Genomic DNA, 27905 nt, shown 5'->3' on the forward strand with positions numbered 1-27905 from the left:
GGAGTCATAATTCTGAATCGGGAAGCCCAGACCTTTCCCCACTGACATCAGGCACAGGACGCTGAGGACGGGGCTGGTCGGGAAGCTGAGGACAGACCAGGACTGCTCGGGAGGCTGAGGACGAGGCTGGTCGGGAATGCTGGCACACGTTCTGTGGCGTGGATGGATTGCTCTCTTGATATGTACACTCAGGAGGTTTTGGCTCAACATTAAAAGGGAAAATGTTCTTGCAGCATTATATTACTTCAGCTTGGACGACATCCAGACTGCATTGTCTCTGTGCTTATGTGTGTGTGACCATGAATGAATATCTCCATGCTTAGCATGGTTAACAGCGTGACGTTCTAGGTATTTGCATTTTCCTTTACACGCTTTTGTGTCTAGCTTATCTGTTTTATTGTAATGTACAGATGTGTTTGAGCTGACAGGAAGTATATTGTGTGAGGGCCAGTGCACACCAAAAAAACCCGCTAGCGTATCCGCAAATGCTCAGCGTGTTTTTTTTTTTTAAAGTGTTTTTTCAGAGAGATTCTAGGCATGTGCAGAGCTGTTTTCTACACATGCCTAGCGGTTTTTGGAGCATTTTGGTGTAGCATATTTTATCTTTTGTTACAGTAGATCTGTAACTGAACAGCTTCTGTAACAAAAACGCTTGGGAAATCGCTCTGATCTATCGCTTTTCAGAGCGATTTTCCACTTTCCTATACTAACATTGAGGCTGAATCACCTCAGAAATCAGCAAAAATGCTGCAGGACCTGCGTTTGTGTTTGGAAAAAGACGAACCGCTCTTGGTGTCCACCAGCCCTGACCTAGAATTGTTACTAAGGGCTGGTGCACACCGAGCGGCTTTTTCAGCGTTTCTGCAGCCGCTTGCTGCTGCGGATCCGCTTGGTCAATGTATCTCAATGGGCTGGTGCACACCAGAGCGGGAGGCGTTTTGCAGAAACGAATCCTCCCGGGGTGAGGCATTTTTTGGATTGCGGATGCGTTTCTGCCTCAATGATAAGTATAGGAAAAACGCAAACCGCTCTGAAAAACGACTGTTCAGAGTGGTTTTGCCGGCTTTTTTGTTACAGAAGCTGTTCAGTAACAGCTTTACTGTAACAATGTATGAAATCTACTACACCAAAACCGCTACACAAAACCGCAAAACGCTAGCTGAAACGCTACAGAAAAATAAGAAAAAGCGTTTCAAAATCTGCTAGCATTTTGCGGATCTGCTAGCGGTTTTTGGTGTGCACCAGGCCTTAAAGGGGATTTTCCACTTTTAAGGTGGCCATACATTTTATAGACTTGGCGGCTGATTGACCATCAGATTCGCTAATTATCGAATTTAATGAAAATTGGTGCCACCAAGAGCATGTGCGATCTACAATTCGATCCATGTCAGGCAGAAATTAGTCGCATGTATCGATTGGACATGCAGGAGATTTTCTTTGGCAGTCATGCAGGGTGCGCGGTGGTAACGGCATGCGATAATCACGAATGCAACAAAAAAAAACACTTAGCCACTTTCTCCCCCCACCATGTTTTATGCCCATCCAGTTATACTTTACCTGTCACACGGTTCGTGCTGGGGCAGACGTTATTGGCTGCCTCAGCTGAATGTAATCAAGTGTGTGTACGAGGCTTTAAAGGCGCAGGGTAGGCAGGCAAATTACATTGTTTAAAAGGAAATAAATATGGCAGCCTCCATATCCCTCTCACTTCAGTTGTCCTTAAGGGCTCTTACACAGTGGGACGTTGCATTGCAGGGATGTTAAGGTCGCACAACGTTCCCCTAACACAACGCATGGTGGTGCTAAATGTGGACGCTACATAGAGCTGCGTTATGCGGCTCTTGGTGCGCCGTTTTCGTTCGATAGAACCGAGAATGATTCATATGAATCATTGCTAGCAGGAAGAGAATGATTCATATGAATCATTGCTACCAGGCAGAGAATGTTTCATATGAATCATTGCTAGCAGGAAGAGAACCGGCATTGCAGTTCAGTGAATATTAATTAGCCATGTGGCTAGGCAAAATAGCGGCTCTCTTCTCCTCTCCTGCACACAAACGATAAAACAACATTCCTGAGCATGTGCAAACAGTCTAACGCGGCTAAAACCACCTATAACGCACAGCATGCAGCACTTTTTAAATATTGCTACACATTACACACAAAGCAACATGTGCACTGTGAATGTCGCACAGACTTTGCATTGCTGTGCGTTTAGTCTGTGTTGGAACATTTTCTAACGTGCGACATTAACGTCGCACTGTGAAAGAGCCCTAAAACTACATGATGATAAAAAATGTTTGAAACTACCAAGAAAAAGGCACTCAAAATCTGCCAATTTTTTTCTGATCTGTATTTCAAACGCATCTTTGTGGAAAATGCTGGTTTATCAATCTAAATATCCTTTTAAGTAGCCGTTGCTACATCTCAGTAAAGTCACTTGACTGGTCAGAATCCTGCAGCTTCACATTACCCATCTTAGCCCTGGAAAGTCCTACCTGCATTACACAATGCTCAGCTGACTAGAGATCAGATCAGTCATCTCTTGGCCTGTTATTTCACATACCATGAAGCTGTCCACTTACACAACTTGTTGTATTTCCACATGTTTGTTTTTCTACACTCTAGCCCTTCTGCAGAACTCCAGTGATGTGCAGTCATTCTGCATGTTGCGTGTTAAAGAGGAACTGTAGTGGAATAACGTAATGCGTAAAATGGCTTTTTTTTTAAAATCAATATTCAAAGAAGCTAAGTGTGCGTGCTCAGCTGCATATCCAGAGGTCTTTTTCACAGTGGTCAGTTGCACAACGCATGTGTTATAACGGCTGAGCTGCAATGGAGACTGGCCATAGATATTAATATAAAAACTGCATGCAGAGTTAGAATAATGTGAACACATCCAAAGCAAAAACAACCTGTACCAAATACCTTTAAACTAAATCTAATCACCCCTATTCAGGTGCTAGCACTGGTAGCACACATTATTAGAACTCTGTTGCGACCCGGCTACTCACCATAGCCAACTCACATGGCCTAGTACAACACACCAACGCCCCCACTCACACTGCACGTCACACTCTCGACCTTATATTCACTAAATCCACCACCATTGCAGACCTCGACATCGCACCATCTCCACCCTCAGACCATTACCTTCTCGCCTTCAACCTCCTCACGGAAGGCACTTCCAAACTACCCGCCCACCCACCTGGTCGATGGCAGCGAGACCTACGCAAGCTCAACCCTGGCGTCCTTGCTGACTCCCTCCATGGCCTATCCTCCACTCTCCCCACCCTAACCTGTCCTAATCTTGCTGCAGCTCAGTATCACCAAATTCTCTCATCAGCCCTAGAGAAAGCTGCTCCACCAATATTCCGCCGCAACCGACCCCCTAACCCCCAGCCCTGGCGCACTACCCATACTCGCAACCTCCAGAGGGAAACACGCGCCACTGAACGAAAATGGCGGAAAACTCGACTAAACCAGGATTTCCTACAGTACAAGACTAACCTGCAGCAGTTCCACACTGCCCTTGCTCATGCGAAGCAGGAATACTTTACCAAGCTCATCGGAGCACAAGCTTCCAATCCCCGGCGTCTTTTTAGCACCTTCAACTCCCTGCTTAAACCCACCCCCCCACCTTCTGTTTCCTCCCTCTCTGCCACAGATTTAGCCACCCACTTCACCAACAAAATAGTCTCCATCCGTCAGGAAATATCCAATCTTCAATCTTCACCTCCCACCTGCTCACAACCTACTCCTTCTCCACCCTATCCTCCCCTCACCTCCTTCACTCCTACTACCACTGAGGAGGTCAACCACCTACTGCAGACTTCCCATACCACTACCTCCCCCCTTGACCCTATCCCTTCTGATCTACTTCAGCCTCACTTCACGGATCTGGCCCCAGTCCTCACTACCATGTTTAACCTCTCCCTATCCACAGGCACCTTCCCCTCAGACTTCAAGCAGGCCACTGTACTGCCTCTGCTCAAGAAACCCTCCCTCGACCCCTCGCTACCCTCCAACTACCGCCCGATCTCCCTCCTCCCCTTCGCCTCAAAACTCCTTGAGCGTCTGGTTCACAAACGCCTGACCCAGTACCTCAATGCCAACTCACTACTAGACCCACTGCAATCTGGATTTCGGCCTGCCCACTCAACCGAAACGGCTCTTACCAAAGTGGTCAATGACCTTGCCTTAGCTAAAGCTGAAGGTAAATACACCATTCTCCTCCTCCTTGACCTTTCAGCAGCTTTTGATACAGTAGATCATCCCCTACTCCTCCAGTCCCTCCAATCCATGGGCATTCACGATCTCGCCCTGACCTGGCTTTCATCCTACCTCTCCAACCGCTCCTTCACGACCTCCTTCAATGAGTCCTCGTCCACCCCCAACCACCTCTCAGTGGGAGTCCCCCAAGGCTCGGTCCTTGGCCCCCTACTGTTCTCCCTATACACATCCTCCATTGGCAAGGTTATCTCCTCCATGGGTTTTAACTATCATCTGTATGCAGATGACACCCAAATCTATCTCCACACCCCTGACATATCCACCACTACCATGGACAAGGTCTCCTCCTGCCTATCTGCCATCTCCTCCTGGATGTCCGCTAGGTTCCTAAAACTAAATCTAGACAAAACGGAATTTATGATCTTCCCACCCCGGTCATCCCTGGACCTCCCAGATGTGCAGGTCACTGTTAACCACACTACTATTCACCCTACCTCTCAAGCCCGCTGTCTGGGTGTCACCCTGGACTCCGCACTCTCCTTCACTCCCCACATCCAAAACCTCACAAAGTCCTGCAACTTCCACCTTCGTAATATCTGTAAGATTCGCCCTTTCCTGACCCCTGCTACCACCAAACTCCTCATCCATGCCCTCATAATTTCCCGCCTCGACTACTGCAATGCCCTTCTGTCTGGACTCCCTAAGACCCGAATAGCCCCACTGCAGTCCATCATGAATGCGGCTGCCAGAATTATCCACTCCTCCCATCGCTCCACCAGGGCGACTCCCCTCCGTGAATCCCTCCACTGGCTTCCTATCCAGTCCAGAATCAGATTCAAGATATTGTGTCTGACCTACAAATCCATCCACAAAACCTGTCCAACCTACATTTCTGATCTTACTCAGAGATACACACCAAGCCGCTCACTCCACCCCTCCAATGAACTTCGCCTGACTGTCCCCCGCATCACCCAGTCCCATGCACGCCTCCAAGACTTCTCAAGAGCCGCTCCGACACTATGGAACTCCCTACCTCCACCCATTAGGGCAGCCCCCTCCTTCAACACCTTCAAGAAGGCCCTCAAAACTCACCTTTTCACTCTTGCCTACCACCCCTCACAATTGCTCTAAACCCAGCCGAACTCTGGTCCCCTACCTCTCGTGTCCCTACCTCTCCCTCTAGATTGTAAGCCTTTGGGCAGGGTCCTCACTCCTTTTGTGTCCTACCTGATCATGCACCTCTATTACTGTGCACCCATGCTATGCATTTGAGTGAACCTAACTTGCCTAACTCCATGCTCCCATCCAGTGACTGACTAAGCATTACCTTGTACTCATACTGTGCTGTGTGATCTGGTTTTCTTGTATTCCTGTATTGTCATATTGCTGTTTGTCACCCCTAAATATTGTCTGTAACCTAAATGAATGTCCAGCGCTGCGTAATATGTTGGCGCTTTATAAATACAACAAATAAATAAATAAATTAGAACCCAAAACAAGAAAGACCAAGTACGGTATATGCTGCACAACTGCACCTCTTTATTGAAAAATGTTTAGCTAGTGGATAATTACAAAAAGCTCTTTTCTTTTAAGCCAATAAAGCGGAATTGTAAATATATTAAACACAAACTTTCACTTACCTGGGGCTTCTGCAAGCCCCCAGCAGCCGTCGTGTCCTGCGCCGATCCTGCACAAGCCTCCGTTCTCTCGCTGCTGCTCCGTTCGTAAGTAAAGGTCAGCGCAGCCCTGCCAAGCGTATCCTTTTTACACGCTCCCGTCAACAAATTGCATTATTGCAAACTGGAACGTGAAGAAAGGATACGCGTGGCCAGAGCTGCGCAGTGGCCCGGCAGCAGAACCGAAAGTAGCTGGTGGTGGGAGAACGGTGGCTCGTGGAGGACCGGAGCAGGACAGGATGGCTGCTGGGGGCTTTCAAAAACTGTTTGTTTTTAATCTATTTACAATTACGCTTTAATTTGGAAAAAAATCATTCAAATTCTTGCAACACTACTAAAAGACTCGCTGCAGTAACTTCAAAGATCCCCCTACACCCAAACAAACCTCTCCAAAGCTTCTCACACATACAGTCCAGTAACTGGTCAAAATGGTCACATCAACCCCTATGGAATTTCCTGTGAGATAGTGAGACAAGGAAATATCAACATTGTAAAACATGAGAAAATGCTTTCTCAATGTGAAAACTGACCAAAAAAACAATCTCTTAGGCCTTGTTCATATCTAAAATCGCTGACGCCACCGTTTTTGTGAGTGGTTTTTTTTTTTATTTTTTTTTTGCGCTTACCTGCACGTTAGTTTTAGTTTTTACAGTGCGCTTCTAAGCACTTTTGCAGAGCGATTTTTTTTCTTACTTCCTTACGCAAGTCAGGAAATGAAATCTTTGACCCGGAAAATAAAAAATACAATGTATTTATTCTTAAAAGTGCTCGGAAAATCACTATACAAAGCACTTTTTCAAGCGCTTTGCCATTTTCCTATACATGCCATTATAGGTAAATCACCCTGAAAATGGTACAGGCAGCGCTTTGGTGAGCGGATCATAATCGAACCGCTCATATGTGAACACTCTCATAGGGAATGATTGCACAAGTGATTTTTTTTTTTCAGGTGTTTTTCAAAAATCGCTGGCGCTTAAAGAACAATCGACACCCATGCTAACCTAGACATAAAAAACACATATATAAGTAGATAAATACTACTTCTACTTACATAACAGATGTATTGTGCTATCCACGTAATGATTCCAGTGAATTTTATAAAGGAAAAGCAGAAAATCATATTCCAGGCAGTAGCCATCTTGCCAAGCTAATGCTGACCTCTTATCCTCCCTGACTCTTGTTTCCCCCCCCCCCTCCCTTCTCTTGCTCATTGTGTATTCATTAGCTGCCCTCCTCCCAGAGTATTTTTATTTTTTTTATTTACACATTCAATCGCGGAGTCACCTCCAGCCTTGCTTGTAAACACAAGTGATCAGCTAGGCAGGGAAATAAATGGAAGAGGAGGAATATATTATAGATAAAAATCACTCCCAGCATTCAACTGTTTGGCACCAGGGCCAGTGCTCCTAAAGTATGTGATAACTCCAAACCATAACAGCAGAAAAAAGTTTTGAATGCAGGATTAGCATCTTTATCACTTAATACACCCAGACCAGTTGCTGTTGAAATTTGATTTTTATGGTGACAATACCGCTTTAAAAAATCCCGAAAGCACCCTTAGTGTGAACATGCTCTTACAGAGGTTGCAAAAAATGAATGGCCACCTACATCAGTAAGCTACCTAGATCCTGGATGTAATATAGGCGATTATGCTGGTCGATACACACCCCAACTAAACCGATGTGAGGTAGTCAGGCGTAATTATGCCATAGATTTGCCTGAAAAAATAAGGCTATCATTTTACCACTAATGACTAAATACATTGACAGAGGTTGCCTAAAATACGACCAATATGATCTCCATAAGCTGCCAATAAACCGCCCTAGACTATTTCCTAACACGCAAGTTGATTAGCTACTATAAGCTAAATTAAATTTACTGGAATGGCTAGATACTGATACAGACGTCAACTGGAATTCATTTTAGGAATTTTGTATACAAAACAGCCACGCCAAATTATAAGCCTAAATTAAGACACTCTTCTATCAATGGAGTCTTCTTCTCATGAAAACCATTTATCAATCTATAAGTTGTTTAATGCGTAGCAAAAATCCATTTGTTTTGGTGTATGGTCTAAATACAAGCTTCAAACTCTCCTAGTTACCAAAGTCCTTAATTTCCATCAAGCAAATGTGTTTTCACAAAGCCCCAACGTCACATTGTCTGTCTGTGACAAACTGCTCTGCCAGTCGATGCAGGAAATAATCATGCGCTCCCCCTTATCCACAATAATCACACTTGATACAATATGGAAGTGCAGATCCCCTTGCGGGTACAGACTCACCAGATCCTGAGGTCTCACGTGACTAAGCCTCACTTCCGGGGGTGTTTGGGCCCCCCGTCGCCTCTCTGGCTGCTGAGTATCCTCCAGCGACTGCTGGCTCTGCTGGGCTCACCTTCCCAATCGTGTGAAATGTGGAGATAAAAACAAACAAGAGGACCCGCCTCTATTCGTGCATTATCTTCTTTTATTACAATAAAAAAGTTTAAAAACAAGCTTTAAGGCAAAAAAAGTTCATAAGGCAGCCGGATGGGTTACAAAGGTGTAGGCTAAGAGGACTTAGCTCCCGGGTGGCCGCCTCTCGCCGTCTAATACAACTCTCAGCGCCGTTGCTAGTATGTTAAAACGCCGCGCCGGGGATCACAACAGTGACACCACTCTGCTGCACTTGCTGGCGTACGCGTCACACGTTACGCATGTGCGAGTTGACGTCACTCAAGCCACGCCCTACGCATTTCGCTGGTAACAGCTCATCAGGGGCTAATTGTAGTGACGTCCACGCTACCCTTTTATTTCCTAAACACCTCCCAGCCACCATCCAGGAAGTAACTCCCCCCTCACATGTCAGATTCACTAGGTTACCATAGCGACATGAAACTTTTATATAATATACACCAGTACAGCGCTGCAAAATTATCTTTGTGCCAACTATATTCTCATATCTAAATCAAGCAGCAAAGCTATGCAGATGAAATTAGTATAACATTAGTTTCAGGAATAGCCTTTAAAAATACAATACTATAATTCCAAGACCTTCGCTATGCTATATCAATAGAATAAGAATTAATAAAAATTAATAAAAAAACACAATTAGAATAAAAATACTCTTTGTAATATCTCTTAAAGTTATAGTGCCATAATATGCAGCAATCACTGTGCTGCACTAGAATAGCACCCTGGGTGCCCTCCATCACATGGGATACAATATCAGTCATATTAAACACCTCCACTACTTGTCAACATCAGTATTGCTACCCTTAAACACTCAAGAATTGTTTAAAAAACAATTCATGTCAATATCAATATTGATGCCTTTAGGCTCCAATGTCTCCAGTTCATATATCCATTTAGTCTCAAGCCGTGACAGCTCACAAATTTTATTATGGGCCAGATACATAGACGACCTGGTGATCATATATGGGACTCTACGGAGGAGGACCTCAAAACGTATATTGAGGTTTTGAATAACAATGACCTTAACATTGATCTAAGTATGGACTGTAGTCAGTCCAAGGTGCACTTTCTTGATTTGGAGATCAATAAAGGTGATGGCCGACTGTGGACACGCACCTATTTTAAAGAGACCGATAGGAATAGCTACATAGGGACGGATAGCTGCCATCACCCTAATTGGGTTAAATCCGTCCCTGGGAGCCAATTCCTTAGGATTAAAAGAAACTGCACCAGACAGCAGGACTATTGGGAGCAGTCTGAGGTCTTAGAGAGGAGGTCCCTGGGCCGTGGGTATGACCAGAACTATGTGCTGAATGAGAGAAAAAGAGTGGCAGATGTGCCCAGAGAGCGAAGAAAGTAAGAGAGAACACAGGTCTAGACTTTCAATTTATTACTGGGTTTAACCAACAATATAGAGAGGTGGAAAAAAATTATTGGCAGGAATTGGCACATGCTCAAGGCTGATGCTAAAATAGGCTTGTTGGTACCAGATAGGCCCAAGTTTGTGTACAGGAGGGCCAATAATCTTAAATCGCTGCTTGCCCCAAGCTGTGTGAATCCACCTGCAATCAAGAGAAACCCATGGCAGCAGGATGGTTTCTACCCATGTAGATCCTGTGTGCCATGCCAGGTGGGCTTAACAGCTAGAGCTACTACTGTCAGTTCATTTTCTAATGGACAAACATTCAAGATTAAGGGGTTTATTACCTGTAGCACCAAGTATGTCGTTTATTGCCTGAACTGTGAATGCGGAAAGCAATACGTGGGACGCACGGGGAGGGAATTGAAGGCACGCTTGGGTGAACATAAATATAAGATTGAGAAGGGGCACACCAATCATAGTGTGCCCAGGCATTTTGTGAATAATCATAGATGTAAATTGAGTCAGTTAAAAATGTATGGTATTGAAAAATTGAAACCTTCCTGGAGGGGGTGTAATAAAATTTGTGAGCTGTGACGGCTTGAGACTAAATGGATATATGAACTGTAGACATTGGAGCCTAAAGGCATCAATATTGATATTGACATGAATTGTTTTTTAAACAATTCTTGAGTGTTTAAGGGTATCAGTACTGATGTTGACAAGTAGTGGAGGTGTTTAATATGACTGATATTGTATCCCATGTGATGGAGGGCACCCAGGGTGCTATTCTAGTGCAGCACAGTGATTGCTGCATATTATGGCACTATAACTTTAAGAGATATTACAAAGAGTATTTTTATTCTTAATTTTAATACAATTGTGTTTTTTTATTAATTCTTATTCTATTGATATAGCATAGCGAAGGTCTTGGAATTATAGTATTGTATTTTTAAAGGCTATTCCTGAAATTAATGTTATACTAATTTCATCTGCATAGCTTTGCTGCTTGATTTAGATATGAGAATATAGTTGGCACAAAGATAATTTTGCAGCGCTGTACTGGTGTATATTTTATATAGAAGTTTCATGTCGCTATGGTAACCTAGTGAATCTGACATGTGAGGGGGGAGTTACTTCCTGGATGGTGGCTGGGAGGTGTTTAGGAAATAAAAGGGTAGCGTGGACGTCACTACGATTAGCCCCTGATGAGCTGTTACCAGCGAAACGCGTAGGGCGTGGCTTGAGTGACGTCAACTCGCACTTGCGTAACGTGTGACGCGTACGCCAGCAAGTGCAGCCGAGTGGTGTCACTGTTGTGATCCCCGGCGCGGCGTTTTAACATACTAGCAGCGGCGCGGAGGGTTATATTAGACGGCGGGAGGCGGCCACCCGGGAGCTAAGTCCTCTTAGCCTACACCTTTGTAACCCATCCGGCTGCCTTATGAACTTTTTTTGCCTTAAAGCTTGTTTTTAAACTTTTTTTATTGTAATAAAAGAAGATAATGCACGAATAGAGGCGGGTCCTCTTGTTTGTTTTTATCTCCACATTTCACACGATTGGGAAGGTGAGCCCAGCAGAGCCAGCAGTCGCTGGAGGATACTCAGCAGCCAGAGAGGCAACGGGGGGGCCAACACCCCCGGAAGTGAGGCTTGGTCACGTGAGACCTCAGGATCTGGTGAGTCTGTACCCGCAAGGGCATCTGCACTTCCATATTGTATCAAGTGTGATTACTGTGGATAAGGGGGAGCGCATGATTATTTCCTGCATAGACTATTACCAGAGCAACCTGGCACATCTTGCAGATAAGATCTATTTCGGACTTCTTGTTTAAGTGTTACTTGGACAGTATATGCCCAGAAAGGTGGTTTGCACCATCTGGGCTTACCATTATTAGTACATTATTGTGAGCACTGAAATCTTCTTTCCATTTGCTCTGCCAGTCGGTCGTCCATCCTCCATTCCTCCTCTGTCAGGACAGCTGTGCCGCCACCTCCCTTCTGCTGTGCAAGTCAAATGAAACATTGCTGATCTCCTGCCTCCCCGCTCCTCACTCACTGTCAGACTTCTCACACAGTATAACAAGCTGCTTTTCCCCAATGATGACCTCTTCACCTCGCTTGCTCTCCTCTCGCTTTTCCTCCTACTCTGACTGCATGCTGTTAGTGTAAACACAGTACAAACATGCCGTCCCTGTAATCTCTTCACCTGATGCAAATGTGTCACCTTGCTTCATGAGAGAACCGACCCTGTAAGGGCTGATAATGTGTCGTGGACACCTCAAAGCCTGGTAAATGCGCTGTGCACAGACCCAACATGTTTCACCCACGGCATACTTTGTCAGTGGTGTACATTATATACAGTTCAGGGTGTAAACATATACTAAAAGAAAAGAAAAAAAAGGCTTCTTTAGGGGCCTATGCTGCTTCAAACAAGTTTTGAGTTATTTCCTTATCAACAATACTAGTTGCCTGGCAGTCCTGCTGCTCTTTCATGCATCAGTAGTGTCTGAATCACCCACCTGAAACAAGCATGCAGCTAATCGAGCCATATTTCTGTCAGAAACATCTGATCTGCCTGCTTGTTCAGGGTCTACGCCATAAAGATTAGAGGCAGAGGATCAGCAGGCCAGCCAGGCAATATGCATGGTTTAAAGGAAAATCAGTATGACAGCCCTCATATCCCTCTCACTTCTGGTGTCCTACAAGTTTAGTGAGGGAGCACTGTCATGGGAGAAGGCCAATAGGTAACATCTGAAGGCTGACCCCTCCCCTTCAACCTCTGCAGCAGTGCTGCCATCACTTAGGCCCTGTTTACAGTGGTCCGTTGCATTGTAGAATAATTCTGCAGGTCAACTCACTGCCCATATAATTCTGTTGGGCTGTTCACAGTACTGAGTTATAACTGATCACATTATTCTAAGAACCCAAAACCAAAAAGACCAACCAGTATATGCTGCCCTCCTGGCCTCAGATAAAGCTTTTCTGCCAGCGCACCCATTCCAGCCTTGAGCAGTGCTTAAGTCAGCCACAGCTCTAAAAGCCAGGGATGCTATTAAAGCTATTTCCCAGCCTAAATTCATATATTTATCTGTCCCTCGTTCTCACGCCACCATCTTGGACATTGGGTGAAATGTTTCCGTTCTTGTGCCCGCTTGATCCACAGGTCAGGCCTTCTGAAATTCCATGCATAGGCAGGGTGTTCACTAGGGAGAGGCTGAGGTTTAGTGTCCCAGTTCAGGATAATGAATAACAGCTACAGCAATGCCCTTCTAGGAATGCATTACTGTCATTTTAGTTGGACAGAAAAACGTGCAGGAATGGGCATTTGTGAATATCCTGCATGCAAGTAATAACCTGTTAAAAATGTCCAGAATTCTGAATCCTCCTGCTCCTCTGATGCTGCTCCTCTCTGCCAGTCACACAAAGGATCAAGTTTAAATGCCTAACATAGGGGTGTCAAACTCCAGCACAAAGTGTGCTAAAACAGGAAACTGGGACCAAATTGTGGGCCAACCTCAAGGTCTAGTGCCCATTCCCTTCCTAATACAATTGCCTGGTGTCTAATGGCCCAATCCCTCCCCTATACAGTTCCCTGGTGTCTAGTGGCCCCCTTCCCTCCCCTATACTGTTCCCTGGGGTCTAGTGCTTTCTCCCTCCCCCCCATATGGCTTTCCTGGTTATCTAGGGCTTCTCTGGTTGTCTACTGTGGGCCAGACATAATGCAAAGTGAGGAAATTACGTGAGAGCCAAATTTGATGGCTCTGCAGGCCAGATTTGGCCCATGCTCTGGTGTTTCACGTATGGCCTTAAACTATCATTCAAAGCTCTACATACCCTATGCCTCTATACATGTCTTCATTAATCTCCAGATATCATCCCACCCGGAACCTTCGCTCTTCCCTCTTGTTTTCCAGCTTAGTTACCTCCTCTCACTCCCACATCCTGGACCTCTGATGAGTGTCACCTCTGCTTTGGCACTCTCACCAACAGCCTGTCCATCATCCTTCAAGTTTGGAAATTTTCAAAGACATAACTCTTCAGACAAGCTTATAATTTTTTTTAAAGCTACCATTTAAGAGCCGGTTCACACGGACGCTTGCAGGGCGAATCACATGGCTCTTCTTGTTAAAGAGAAACCATAACCAAGAATTGAACTTCATCCCTATCAGTAGCTGATACCCCCTTTGCCATGAGAAATCTTTACCTTTGCTCAAACGGATCATCAGGGCCTCTGTATGGCTGATTTTGTGGTGAAACCCCTCCCACAGTGTGATGTCAGTGCCGCACAGCTCTCAGGTCCCTGACATCACACTGTGGGAGCCTTGTTGTGTTGTGGGAAATAACAGCTGTTTCCAACTGCCAAAAAAAGCAAGCAGCATCTCCTTTCAGTGACCTCACCTGCCAGCAGTAAAAATGTCACCATGTGCAGTGTTCTCCCCATAAATGTCACAATGTATATCAGGGAGAGGAAAGATTTGACAATGAGCAAACTCTGACTAAATCATTTATACATAATTATACTAAAAATTAAGCACTTTTTTTATTACATTATTTTCACTGGTGTTCCGCGTTAAGCACTGCCCATTGAAATGAATGGGCTGCACCAATAACATTGTTTTCACAAGCAATGTATTTTTAGCCCTATTTTTCCCATTGTTTTCCACTGTGCCTCTCTGTTCTCTGCGGACTTAAAGTCCAGGGATTGTATTGAGTCACACTGCATCGCATCTTGACCGGAAGTGCCTGTGGGTGTAAGCGATGCAGTGCGATGGATCGCACCGCACGGCGGCAGTGCGGCCAGTGGAAATGGGCCCTTAGTCTTCCCCTTGACAGGTGATAATGAACATTAACTATTGCAATATATTGCTTGGTGGACTTCCAACTAACCGACTAACACCGCCCAATTCTGTACTGAACTCTGCTGCTCGACTTATTCATCTCTCCTCTCGCTCTTCCTCTGCTGACCCTCTCTGTCAAGCTCTTCACTGGCTACCAATTAATGAGAGGATTCAGTTCAAACTCTTAACCATAACCTACAAAGCTCTCCACAATCTCTCTCCCCTGTACATCTCCTCACTAGTCTCCAGATACCAACCCAACCGCAATCTCAGATCTGCACACGAGCTTCTTTTATCCTCTTCTACAATTACCTCCTCACATTCACGTGTACAAGACTTCTCACGTGCCTCACCCCTCCTCTGGAATGCCCTTCCACAACACATCCGCCACTCTCCCACCTTCGAAATCTTTAAACGTTCCCTCAAAACCCACCTTTTCCGACAAGCATATTCTCTAGCTTAGGCCATGCACCCACTAAATAACCTAATTACGCACTGCCTGTACATATACTGTATACTTCCCCCACCTCTTGTTTCCACCCCATTCCTTTAGATTGTAAGCTCGCAAGGGCAGGGCTCTCACCCTTTTGTGTCATGGAATGTTATTAATTCAATTGCTTGCACACTGTTAGAAATTTATACATTTTAGTCATCATGTTAAATCAAGTTGTAATCAGCAGTGCTGTATCTTGTATCAGTGTTCATATTTCATGTATATCATTGTCTGTATCATTATGTATCCCTTGTTTGTTTTCTTACATTGTACAGCGCCACGGAATATGTTGGCGCTTTATAAATAAATAATAATAACAATAATTAACCCCTTTATTAGTGGGTGGTTTTAATGTTGTGGCAGGTCATATAGAGAAGTGGAAAGCAGCTGTACTGGCTTCTGTTAATTCTGCTGTATCGTATGTTCCTGAAGATCACTGATTTGCATGGCATGCTGTTGTCATGGTTTGCTGTAATCGTTCCTGACAGATGGCTAGTTTGTCTCGGATGCACTTGCTGCTCAATCTTCTGAAGATGCTGTAAATTAAACAATTACAACACTAGTCTGACTTTTACTCTGCCTGTTCCTCCACAGCAAGCCTGGACTCCATGTTGACAGATTATGATATCATCTCGTTATCTGGCCTTCAGCAGCACTCTGTGCGGAAGCGGGACTTGGAGACACAGTCTCATGTGGAGAGGATGCTGGATTTCACTGCCCTGCACAGGTAATGTGCCCCTGGAGGGTACCATCTGTACTAATCCTCCTCCAGCATGTCCATCTGTGTATTGTTGCTTCTTACTTGGCGGTTTTTTTTTTTTATATATATATATATATATATACACCAGCAGCTCAAATCCAATACAGTCCTGGCCAAAAGTTTTGAGACTGTCAATAATGAGTTTTCACAAAATTTGCTGCTTAAAGAGAACCAGAGAGGATAACAGCAAAGCTTTTATACATACCTGGGGCTTTCTCCAGCCCCATACGCACGGATCGCTCCCACGCCGCCGTCCTCCGCTGCCTGGATCTGCCGGTACCGGGTCCCGTCATTACCGCCAGTCGGCCGGCGGACGCGGCCAGTTCTCCACATCACGGGCTCCCTCCATACACTTACGGCTGCCTAGTGTGCAGCCGCATGCGTAAGGGTATGTAGGGAGCCCTGTGATGCGGACAATTGGCCGCGTCCACCGGAAGTGATGGGACCCGGTAGCGGCGATAAAGGAAGCGGAGGATGGCGGCGTGGGAGCGTTCCAGGCTTATGGGGCTGGAAGAAGCCCCAGGTATGTATAAAAGCTTTTTCTATTTTCACGCTCCATTCCTCTCTGGTTCCCTTTAACTGCTTTTAGATCTGTGTTTGTTGTTTATGTGATGTACTAAAATATAATTATAAGCACTTCATACGTTTCAAAGGCTTTTATTGACAATTACATGAGATTTATGCAAAAAGTTAGTATTTGCAGTATTGGCCCTTCTTTTTCAGGACCTCTGGAATTCGACTGGGCATGCGCTCAATCAACTTCTGGGCCAAATCCTGACTGATAGCAACCCATTCTTTCATAATCACTTCTTTGAGTTTCTCAGAATTAGTTGTTGTTTGTCCACCCGCCTCTTGAGGAATGAGCTCTCAATGGGATTAAGATCTGGGGAGTTTCCAGGCCATGGTCCCAAAATTTCAACGTTTTGGTCCCCAAACCACTTAGTTATCACTTTTGCCTTATGACACAGTGCTCTACACACTCAGGAAGTAGGATGTTTAAGTGCACTTGGTTTGTAAGGCAAGATAGCAGTGTAGTTTCTATGGCAACCAGGCCTTTAATAAAGTACATTAGACCGTGTCTTGTGCAGTATGGTTTGAACTTTCTCCTGTCTTGTCTGGATTTTTTTCAGACATTTTAAAATCTACCTAACATCTGATGCCGATCATCTCTCCGAGAGTCTGAAAGTGGTGGTACTCGATGGCAACGGCAAAGAACAGGATTATCATGTGAAGCGATCAGACTTCTTCACGGGACACGTAGTTGGTTAGTGCTTGTTTATATGGAATCCGTTTTCTTATGTAGTGGGGGTTTTTTTTTGTTTGTTTTTTTTTTTAATCCAAAAGGGTGTTTACTTGGCGTAAAATGGTAATAGCACACAACAATTAGCATAAAAAGGTACAGAGTCTGTGTTTACAATATATAAAGCAGAAGTCACATATTCCTAAGATTTAACTATTATAGTGTAATGGAACTGTTCATGTATTGGGTTACGTTAGATATAAATATAAACAAAACCTACATTACACACTTAACCACTTCAGCCTTCAGTCGTGTTTAACTTTATGCATCCAAGCAATATTCACCTCCCATTCATTCGCCTATACCTTTATCACTACTTATCATAATTAACTGATCTATATCTTGTTTTTTCCACCACCAATTAGGCTTTCTTTGGGTGGTACATTTTGCTAAGAGCTACTTTACTGTAAATGCATTTTAACAGGAAGAATAAGAAAAAAAACGGAAACAATTCATTATTTCTCAGTTTTCGGCCATTATAGTTTTAAAATAATATATGCCTCCATAATTAAAACCCACGTATTGTATTTGCCTAATAGTCCCGGGTATTACACCATTTAAATGATGTCCCCATCACAATGTATGGCGACAATATTTTATTTGGAAATAAAAGTGAATTTTTTTCTGTTTTGCATCCATCACTATTTACAAGCTTACGATAAAAAAAAAAAAAATAGAAATATTTCATCTTTACATGGATATTTAAAAAGTTTAGACGTTTAAGTAAATATTTACATTTTTTTTTTTATTGTTATGGTTTTTGTTTTTGTTTTTTTTGTTGTTGTTTTATTAAACATTTTATTTGGGTATTTTTGGGAGGGTGAGATGTAATTTTTTTTTTTTATGTATATATGTGTTTTTAATTTTTTTTTTTTTTTTTTTTTTTTTCATGTAGATGTAGTTTGACTATTTGGCCACAAGATGGCAATCATGAGTTTGTTTATATTACGTCACTCTAAGCGTAACATGTACGCTTAGATGGACGTAGGGGGGATGTAAGAGGCAGAAAGAGCAAGGCTTCCGAGAAAAGCTGTTGCTTTTTCTGTTGGGGAAATGGATCAATGATCAGGCACCATGTCCCGATTCATTGATCCCTGGGCTAACAATCCGTGTCCCGGATCACCAGGGAGTCAACCAGTATACACCAGGATCAACATGGTGTCAGCAACTGTCACAATAGAGAAAAGATAACTGGGTCTCCACCTGGATTTTGTGCAAATAGCTTGTGTTTTATTCACATCATAGCACAGCTATGAAAATGAAATGGTTAAACACAGCACTTTGTCCTGCTATTCAGCTTCAAATCCGTATCCAAACTGTAGATAACACTCTTTGTTTAAGTTACAACACAGTGTGACAAGTTAAAAGGAACTCTCTGTGTATCAGACACACACACAGTTCAGAATAGCTCATTAACTGATGTTAATATATAATAAAAAGCAGTTTGAATAAAATGCAATGACAGCTATTAGGGCATGATAAACTACACTTTGGAAACTTGTAATTTGTAAACAGACAATATTACGTGTGCACAAAAGCAAATAAGATAACTGTATGAGTAATAAAAAATAGGAAAACACATTTTTATTGACTGTTTTGTCGGAGTTTCAATTCAGACCACTTTAAAGTGAACCTAAAGTAAAATAATTGCCCATTTACTTACCTGGCACTTCTTCCAGCCCCCTGAATTCATCTTCTTCTCTCGCCGTAATCCCGCACTCCACGTTCCTCTACTGTCCTCCTCCGGAATCCAGCTGACTGACAAGTCGGCCTGCCGCTGTGTATATGCGGTGCTGGCTGCGTGCGTCCTCTGTCGCGCACCCATGTCCGGGAGCGTTCTGCACATGCGTGGTAGAATTTTTTTTTTTTGTTCCTGCGCAAGTGCAGAGCGCTCCTGCCCACAGGACACACGGGCTTGGGGCCGGGCTGCCAGCATTAGTGGGGGACACCGGAGTAATGGGTGAGTGCGGGATGACCGCAAAGCACCAGAAAGACTTCAGGGGGGGCTGGAGGAAGCCCCAGGTAACTAAATGGGCAATTTTTTTTGTTACTTTAGGTTTCCTTTAAAGGATTCGTGCGTGAAAAAAACCCAAACTAACAAGATCCGCTTACCTGGGGCTTCCTCCAGCCCCTGGCAGCCTATCTGTCCTTGCCGCAGCTCCACGGTCCCTGGATCCTCTCCATTGCAGATACCTGCCTTGCCTGGTCGGCATCTACCGCACCGCTCGCGATCACGCTCATGTAGCCTGGAGCATTCTGCGCAGGAAGCCCTAGGCAAGTAGATCCCGTTTTGTTTTTTTTCCTCGGACGTATCCTTTTAAAGGACAACTGTAGTGAGAAGAATATGGAGGCTGCCATATTTATTCCCTTTCAAACAATACCAGATGCCTGGCAGCCCTGCTTATCTATTTGGCTGCAGTAGTGTCTGAATAACACCACTGAAACAAGCATGCAGGTAATCTTGTCAGATCGGACAATAACGTCAGAAAAACCTGATCTGCTGCATGCTTGTTCAGGGACTATGGCTAAAAGTATCAGAGGCAGAGGATAAGCAGGACTGCCGGGCAACTGGTATTGCTTAAAGGGAAATAAATATGGCAGCCTCCATATCCCTCTAGTTACAGCTGTCCTTTAAGGATAGAGACATGCTGTACTGATAGCAAGTAGGCAGTTGTATAGCTGTGGCACGACCAATTGCCAACTTACTGTAACCAGTAGGCACACAGAATATGAGTTTAATTTTAATTTTACTGTAGACCTGTTTTGTAAGTCTTCTGATTGGATAAGCCTTCATGGTGGCAGCCCGGTGTCTGAATTTGGAGTGCTAATACACCTGTTTTGCCAATATGTGAAATTAAATCTCCATTCTCGGGAGATTCCAAACCAACCTGGAGCACTTTATCAATGCCGGCACCTATTAGGCTGTGCTTATGGTAGTCTGGAATTGCTTTGGTATAGGAAGCATTTAATGGTTTGTGTTGGTGTCACACTAACTAACCATATTTGATACATTTCTGATAATCACTCATTGCCCAATTGCAGGAGAACACGATTCAAAGGTCATTGCTCATATTGGAGAGGGTGATTTTACTGCCCGGATCTCAACTGATGGAGAAGAATATAACATAGAGGTGAGCTAAGTTAATTGTCTGTTAAAGCAAACCTGAATTGAGGAAACTCCCTTCAGGTTTCATACATGCCTAAGTAGAGGGAAGGTTTTGGATACCATAGAGCAAGCATGTCCAAAGTCTGGCCCAGGTGGCTAATGTGGCCTTGAGAGCCATTTCTGGTGGCCCCCAAAACGCTCTACAGTTGTTTACTCCATGCAGCCTGCAGGGCATACCTGCAGTGCCACAGGTTGGGGCCAGCAGCAGTAACAGCCACTGATTAGCAGCTGCCACTGTGCTAACTGCACACTGTATGTGGGTTATTTTACGGTATTAGTGTTTTATTTGACAAAATGTCACAGACATAGTGTACCTGATGGCAATCCGCAACAAATTCTGTTTAATTTTGGTAGTTTGGCCCCCTAGCACTCGAAAATGGCGATATGGCCTAAAAAAAAAAAAAGTTTGGACTCCCCTGCCATAGAGCCTTCCCGGTCCTTGGTCCGTCCTGTCGTGCCTTCACTGTCTATGGTTGAAAATACTTTTTCAGTACACCTCGGACAGCCTTTGGAACTACTCACGTCCCATAGCAGTTCCAAAGACGAGCGCATCCATTCTGCGCATGTCCAACCCTGGACTCGCACACGTGCAGTACGGATGTGCCCACTGAATAGCAGGTCAAAGAACTTCAACAGGGATGGCAAAGGAATGAATGAATGGATGGACTGAGGAACAGGAAGGTTCCCTCTTAGGTATGTATCTAACCTGAAGCGTCATCCTGCTGAGAGCTTCCTTTTGAATTCAGAAATGGAAATTAGCAATGTCTTAATACACTTGTTTAGATCTTTTCTGGTTAAAACAATCGTTTGACATACATTTTGGCTAAAAAGCTGGAGTGTGTATGTTGCTAAAGGCAACAATTAGGTGACATTCACCCACTTCTAAAATTCACCAAGCTATTTTGATATCTTTCCCTGCCTTTGGCTGGCACAATAATCTCCACACACTTACTTATTAAGTCTCATACACACGCTCAACAAAAGTCTTTTAAGTGCATAATTATCAAACAACTTGAAGTTGGACAACTTTTTGTCAAGTAAAAGACGCAGCTCAAGTCAATCCAACTGTTGGATTGACTTGAGCTGCGTCTTATCAGTCATTGGTCGCCTCGTATCAGTGATAACGCCTTGTTGTTTGCACGTCTTTTACTTGACAAAAGTTGTCCAACTTCTTCAAGTTGTTTGTTAATCGTGCATTTGTAGAACGTGTGTATGAGCTTAAGAGGAACTTCATCCCAATCAGTAGCTGATACCCCCATTCTTAAGAGAAATCTTCACCTTTTTCTCAAGTAGACCATCAGAGGAGTCTGTGTGGCTAATATTGTAGTGAAACCCCTCTCACAGTGTGATGTCAGAGCCATGGTCCTGACAGTTTGCTGTCTGTGAGCCTGTTTGCATTGTGGGAAATAACTGCTGTTTCTAACTACCAAGTAAGGATAATCAATGAGATGTAAATAATTCTGAGTTCGTGCAGGATAATGTAAATTCTGGATGCAAATATATGCAGCTTTAAAATGGGGAAATCAGTTTAAACCTTGGTGGGACTTGATTGGTCCATTTTCAAGCTGCAAAATTATGCATACAAAATGTACATAAACCCGCATGAACTTGCAATTATTTGCATCTCATTGATCATCCCTACTGCCAAGCAAGCAGTATCTCCCTCTGTGCATAGAACTCTCAGTAAATGAACATTCCGTACAGATCACCTGGCATGAATAAAGATATCACCACAATGGAAATGTCAGAATGTAAATCAGGGGGGTGAAAGATCTTACTATGGGCAAACACTGACTAAATAATTTTATTAATGAATATTGTAAAACAAACTAAGCAATATTATTCATTATATTAACTTCACTATAGTTCCTCTTTAAGGTTTGCCATACATGATACAATTTTGGGGGGTTTCTTTCGACTAGAGAAATCAATTGATTTTTCTGCTTGATTGAAAAACTTGGAAAATGAATGCTAGCAGATCGTCAAAACGCTAGCGGTTTTGGGAGCAGAGAGCCGATATTTGCCGGGTGCACACCGAGCGGATTTTGTATGAGATCCGCCGGCCGCATCCGCGTGGCTAATGTATCTCTATGGGCTGGTGCACACCGGCGGTTTGAGGTTTTAAGCAAACCGCAAACGTGCAGCAAGAGGCACGTTTGCGGCTTGCTAAAAACCTCAAACCGCCGGTGTGCACCAGCCCATAGAGCTACATTAGCCATGCGGATTTTCAGGCGGATGCGGCCGGCGGATCCGCCCGGTGTGCACTGGGCCATAGATATTTTTTGAAAAAAAACATATTTTTTTTTCCCCTGCCTATGCAATTGAAAAATCTAGCAATTTGCTTAAAGTGTGCATGGCCACCTTCACACTAATCTGTGTGCAATCAGATTGACCTGTTTGCACTCCCAGCACATGGCTGACAGACAACAGAAAACATAAAGCCCAATGTACACGATACCATTCTTTGTACGATTCGATTACAATTCTATTTACGATCCGATTAAATCCAACATGTCCGATCGGGATTCAATTCGATTTGCCATTGCAAAACAATGGCGAATTGAATCGAATCCCGATCGGACATGTCGGATTTAATCGGATCGTAAATAGAATCTTAATCAAATGGTACAAAGAATCGTATCGTGTAGATGGGGCTTAATGGCACTTCCACACAATGCAGTCTCATGGAGATTTAGCAACCAATTTGCAATCTAGGTTGAAGACACTGTTAATACAATACAGTCACACACAACACAACAATCTCCCTACAAGCCGCGAGTTCTTTTCTTGAATGTAATATTTAAAAAATGTGGAACAGTGCAACGACATGTACAGAAGTAGTAATTAGAAAACATACAGTAGGTATTTATTTGCTATAACATAAAAATGGGAGGAAAAGACAGATGTTAACTTAATCATTTGAGGTTTATTATTGGATTCTGTTGGTGAGGCAAACATGTATAAAATACATACTACAATATTTAAATCAGGGGTGGCAAAAGCTTCCTATAGGTAATGTGGTGAAATTCTGAGGTTCTGAGGACCATCTCATAAAATCACGTCCTGCTCTCAACCTTCACAACTTGTATATGAGCTTCCTGAAGGATGAACAATTCAAGGTGTGTGTGTGTGTGTGTGTGTGTGTGTGTGTGTGTGTGTGTGTGTGTGTGTGTGTGTGTGTGTGTGTGTGTGTGTGTGTGTGTGTGTGTGTGTGTGTGTGTGTGTGTCCTGGTGCACACCAAAAACCGCTAGCAGATCCGCAAAATGCTAGCAGATTTTGAAACGCTTTTTCTGTAGCGTTTCAGCTAGCATTTTGCGGTTTTGTGAAGCGTTTTTGGTGCAGTAGATTTCATGTATTGTTACAGTAAAGCTGTTACTGAACAGCTACTGGAACAAAAACCGCCTGGCAAACCGCTCTGAAGTGCCGTTTTTCAGAGCGGTTTGCGTTTTTCCGATACTTAACATTGAGGCAGAAACGCATCCGCAATCCAAAATCTGCAGCAGCTCGGGAGTATGCGTTTCTGCAAAACGCCTCCCGCTCTGGTGTGCACCAGCCCATTTGAAATACATTACCCTAGCGGATCCGCACCCGCAAGCGGATCGCAAACCGCAGCAGAACCGCTCTGGTGTGCACTAGGCCTGTGTGTGTGTTGAAAATGCAGATCAACTTCACCAATAATTATATGGAATGTGTGTCCAATTGTTTTACTTGAATACATTGTATAGCTATAACAAATTTTATTTGTTTGTATAGACTACACAAAAGGATATAATTATGAAATGTGTGGGTAATGATTATAAAAAATAGAAAAAGTATGGTATGTAATATTAAAATACTGTAATATACATGGCATTGTGATTGATAGTGCAATGTGACTGTATTGTACCTGATTTTATTTATTTTAATTCATAAACAGAAATCAATGAGTGGTGGCAGAAAAGTGTGTTAAATGACGTTTTAATAGCAATGTTGTGTTCAGGGGTCATTATAATGCCGATCAGAGAATGATGATGGCATGAGAAATTAATACATTTTACATTTGAAAAATCCGAATTCAAAAAGGTATTAGTATTAAAAATCAAAAAGATCAAAAGTTGATTGAATGAAATGTTTTTCAACACAACCAACACTTTTTTTTTTTTTTTTTTTTATACCATATACAATCATAAACACGTGTGGTACCTCAAACCACTTCCTCTGAAATTTCAAACAACTGAAAAATTGGATCAGTTTTGTAGAATCAAAAACAGATATTAAAATGTGTAACGTGCAGAGAAACCTTTAGGGCTGGTTTACACAGAACACTTAAAGGGAACCTGAACCGAGTTGAATTATTTAAAATAAACACATGATGTACCTGCAAATGAATATTATGTACTTACCTCGCCGTCAGTTACTCTCAGAAGTTCACCATTTTCAGCAATCCCTTTCAGTTCGGACAAGATACTGTCAGAACGTAAATACGGTACATCAGTTGCTGTCAGTTATAATTGAAAGGATAGTTGATGAGCAAGGTAATGTCCATGTTTCACTATGGCTCAAGAGGGCGATATTACAGTTTAACAGTGTGCTGACCCAGAAGGTTTTATGGGGTAATGGTTATTTATAAAATGGAAGACAGAGCATTCCATTGTTCACAGTGGACAAACAGGACGTGAAAGAGGAGAAAAAGTAGCCTATGCAGGAGGTAAGTATGACCTGTGTATGTTTACTTTCAGTTCAGGTTTTCTTTAAAAACGAATGCGCTCTAACTGACCATATCTGCAGCAGTGCATTGTGAAAAAGCTTTCAGTTAAAATGTGTAGATGTGAACTGGCCCATAGGGAAAATTTGACATTTCCTTCACCTGAGCTGCACATCAGTTGTCCGTTCAGTTAGTACTGACAGCAACTGATCAGTGTAAACCAAGGGCAGTTTATTCACACTACCTCTGCTCAACAAAGTATAGGTCTCCGACGGCTGTCTAACAGGAAGTAAAAATGAGTTGACGTATAAGGTATAAAGTATCAGTTAACCAACCAAAGATCTCTATAGTGAATCTAAAGCAATGTCTATAAACATAGATACATTTTATCCACTGATCTTTCATTTTTTACTTTAGTTTGGCTTTAAACAATGGTAGAACTGATCACCAACCAGTCTTTTTCTTTTTAGCCCCTGTGGAGATTTGCAGAGGATACATCAAAGGACAGCCTATTAGTCTACAAGTCTGAAGACATCAGAGAAGTCTCTCGACTTCAGTCCTCTAAAGTTTGTGGCTACATGAAACCTGAACAAGATCTCTTCAAAAATGAGCCGGACCCCACAGAGACTCAAGGTAGGGTCTGCCTTTTACAGGAATACTGCAAGCCACCAGAGCTGGCACAAAGCACCTTGTTCTTTGCTTTGTAAGACTGCGCAACACATCAACCACAATAAAAACTCAGAAGTACAGCAACCGTGTATTTAAAAGTTTTGTTATTTACGGTATATGATTTTGTTCCTCCTATATGGAATCAATGTCCAATAGAGGAACCAATGTTCTCCTATTGAGAATCAGTTAGAAAGAAGACCTGTCTGTGTCTCTTTTGCTTTTAAGACTTGCGAAATTATAATACACAAAATGGTGATGGGCACTTTACATGAGATAAATTTCTTCCGTGCAGCAAAGTCTACCTGAAGTGACATGTAGGTAAACTTGTGTATGTGTCGTACCAATCCTACTTACAACTTGCCTGTATTCCCTTTTTCTTTAATTTACAGATAATAAACCAGGGATATAAATCACATTTTCTCTGCATCCAGAACTGGAGTTTAATTAGTCATTAGTGAAAATTAGAGGTGAAGCAGGAAGCAGTTGAGGGTCAATGCAAACTACAAGCATTGCATTTTTATGCAAATAATTTTCACTTAGATCCTAGAGGGCATCAACTTTTACTGCTGGCAGAAATGGAAATAACAGACAGTTCCAACTGCCATTATCTATAAACACACCCACTATCAATGTGATAGGCTAAAAGGTGTTTTATTTATTTTTTTATATGTAGATAATGCTTGACAGTATGAAACAGCCATTATTTCCCACAATGCAACAAGGTTCACAGGCAGAAAACTTTCAGGGCAATGGCTCTGTCATCACACTGTGGTAGGGGTTTCACCACAATATCAGCCACACAGATGCCACCCTCCTTCCTCCCCTGATAATCTATGTGGAGTCAGTACAAAAATCATTCGACTCCTCCGTTTATGAAACCTCCGACTCCAGGTACTCAAAATGGCTCTGACTCCTCGACTCAACCTCCTTAGTCTAATTCTTACCAGGGTTGTGGATTCGGTACAAAAATCATCCGACTCCTGACTCCGACTCCTCGGTTTATGAAACCTCCAACTCCAGGTACCCGAAATTGCTCCGACTCCCAACTCCGACTCCACAGCCCTGCTTGGTTAAAGTTCCTCTTTAAAGTGGCCCATGAGTCATAGAAGCCTCAGGACCAATACCTTAAAATCCCCACAAATCAGTTGTCTTTGGGCATTCTAACAGGGCCTTAGACATGTGTACTGTATTGGAATCCTTTGATGACCTTCCATTTAGTCTACTGGCAACTTAACCTTTTCTGGACTGCTCTAGTTGAAATTTACATCCTGTTTGTGGCTGCTTATTTCAGACAGGACGTAGATTTCAACATCCCTGCCATGCGTTCCTGCTGATCACGCCGCTCTGCACCAGCAGCAGCTCACTCACCCTGCCATCGGTATGAAGGCAGAGCTCTGTGAACCGGCCAGGAGCCAATGTCATTGACTCCTGACCCTGTCATCCGTGTGAGCCGATCTCATTGGCTTACATTGATCACAGGGTCAGGAGCCAATGAAATCTGCTTCTGACCGGCTCACAGAGCTTTGCCGTCATAGAGACGGCAGAGCAGGTGGGCTGAGGCGACAGGTGACCAGCGATTCTGTGCGACATGACGTCACCGAGCCCCCGTATCAGGTACACTTTAAAGACCAGAGACTGGGGCACCGCAATTAAATATACATACCTGGGGCTTCCTCCAGCCCCCTCCGGCCTTCCTCTTCGCCGGGTGTTTTCTGCGCCTGCACAGTAGTACTGCACAGGCGCAGAACACTCCAGGCGACGTGAACGCGGCGGGAGTGTCTGGGCTGCGCATACGCAGTTTGCCCCGGCCTGGAGGACTTTCCTGTGGCCAATTGCAGGCTAACTGAGAGGGAGGCCGGAGGGGGCCCCAGATATGTATATTTTATTGCAGGGGCCAGAGACCGCTGGTACTGAACTGGTTAAATAGAGAATTTGATACCTAAAGAAACAGTGTCACAAGAATCCCGCATCCTGCAGTGATAGTTGGCACTTTCACTTCCCTCAATGCATCATATATATTTTTGTATTATTATTATTAAACAATAATTTTGTCCCATCTGTTGCTGATTATGAGCATGTTTTATCCAGCCACCCTGAAACAGATTTGTTGATTATGATGATGTTCTCTTCTCCAGAGGCTGACAAGTTATTTGCATTGTCTGATTCCCCGTTGTGCGGCAGTAATGATCATCTTTATAGAAGGTGAAAAATAAAAAAATCTTGACATCAACTTTAAGTGCCGCTCTCCCTCCTCCCACTTCCTCCGC

At 43.5% G+C, this 27905-nt stretch overlaps 1 protein-coding gene across 2 annotated transcripts in view; it reads left to right on the forward strand.

Moving 5' to 3' along the window:
- The window catches only part of ADAM17 (ADAM metallopeptidase domain 17), a 109870-nt gene that overhangs the window by 12032 nt on the left and 69933 nt on the right, over positions 1-27905 (forward strand). For both annotated transcript variants that reach the window (XM_068280316.1, XM_068280315.1), the window contains exons 3-6: positions 15653-15785; positions 16949-17082; positions 20161-20249; positions 25440-25602. In XM_068280316.1, coding sequence (XP_068136417.1) covers positions 15653-15785; positions 16949-17082; positions 20161-20249; positions 25440-25602 — 519 coding nt within the window. The remainder of the gene's footprint in view (positions 1-15652; positions 15786-16948; positions 17083-20160; positions 20250-25439; positions 25603-27905) is intronic.

Source organism: Hyperolius riggenbachi, chromosome 4 (genome assembly GCF_040937935.1).
Source record: "Hyperolius riggenbachi isolate aHypRig1 chromosome 4, aHypRig1.pri, whole genome shotgun sequence".
Taxonomy (NCBI): domain Eukaryota; kingdom Metazoa; phylum Chordata; class Amphibia; order Anura; family Hyperoliidae; genus Hyperolius; species Hyperolius riggenbachi.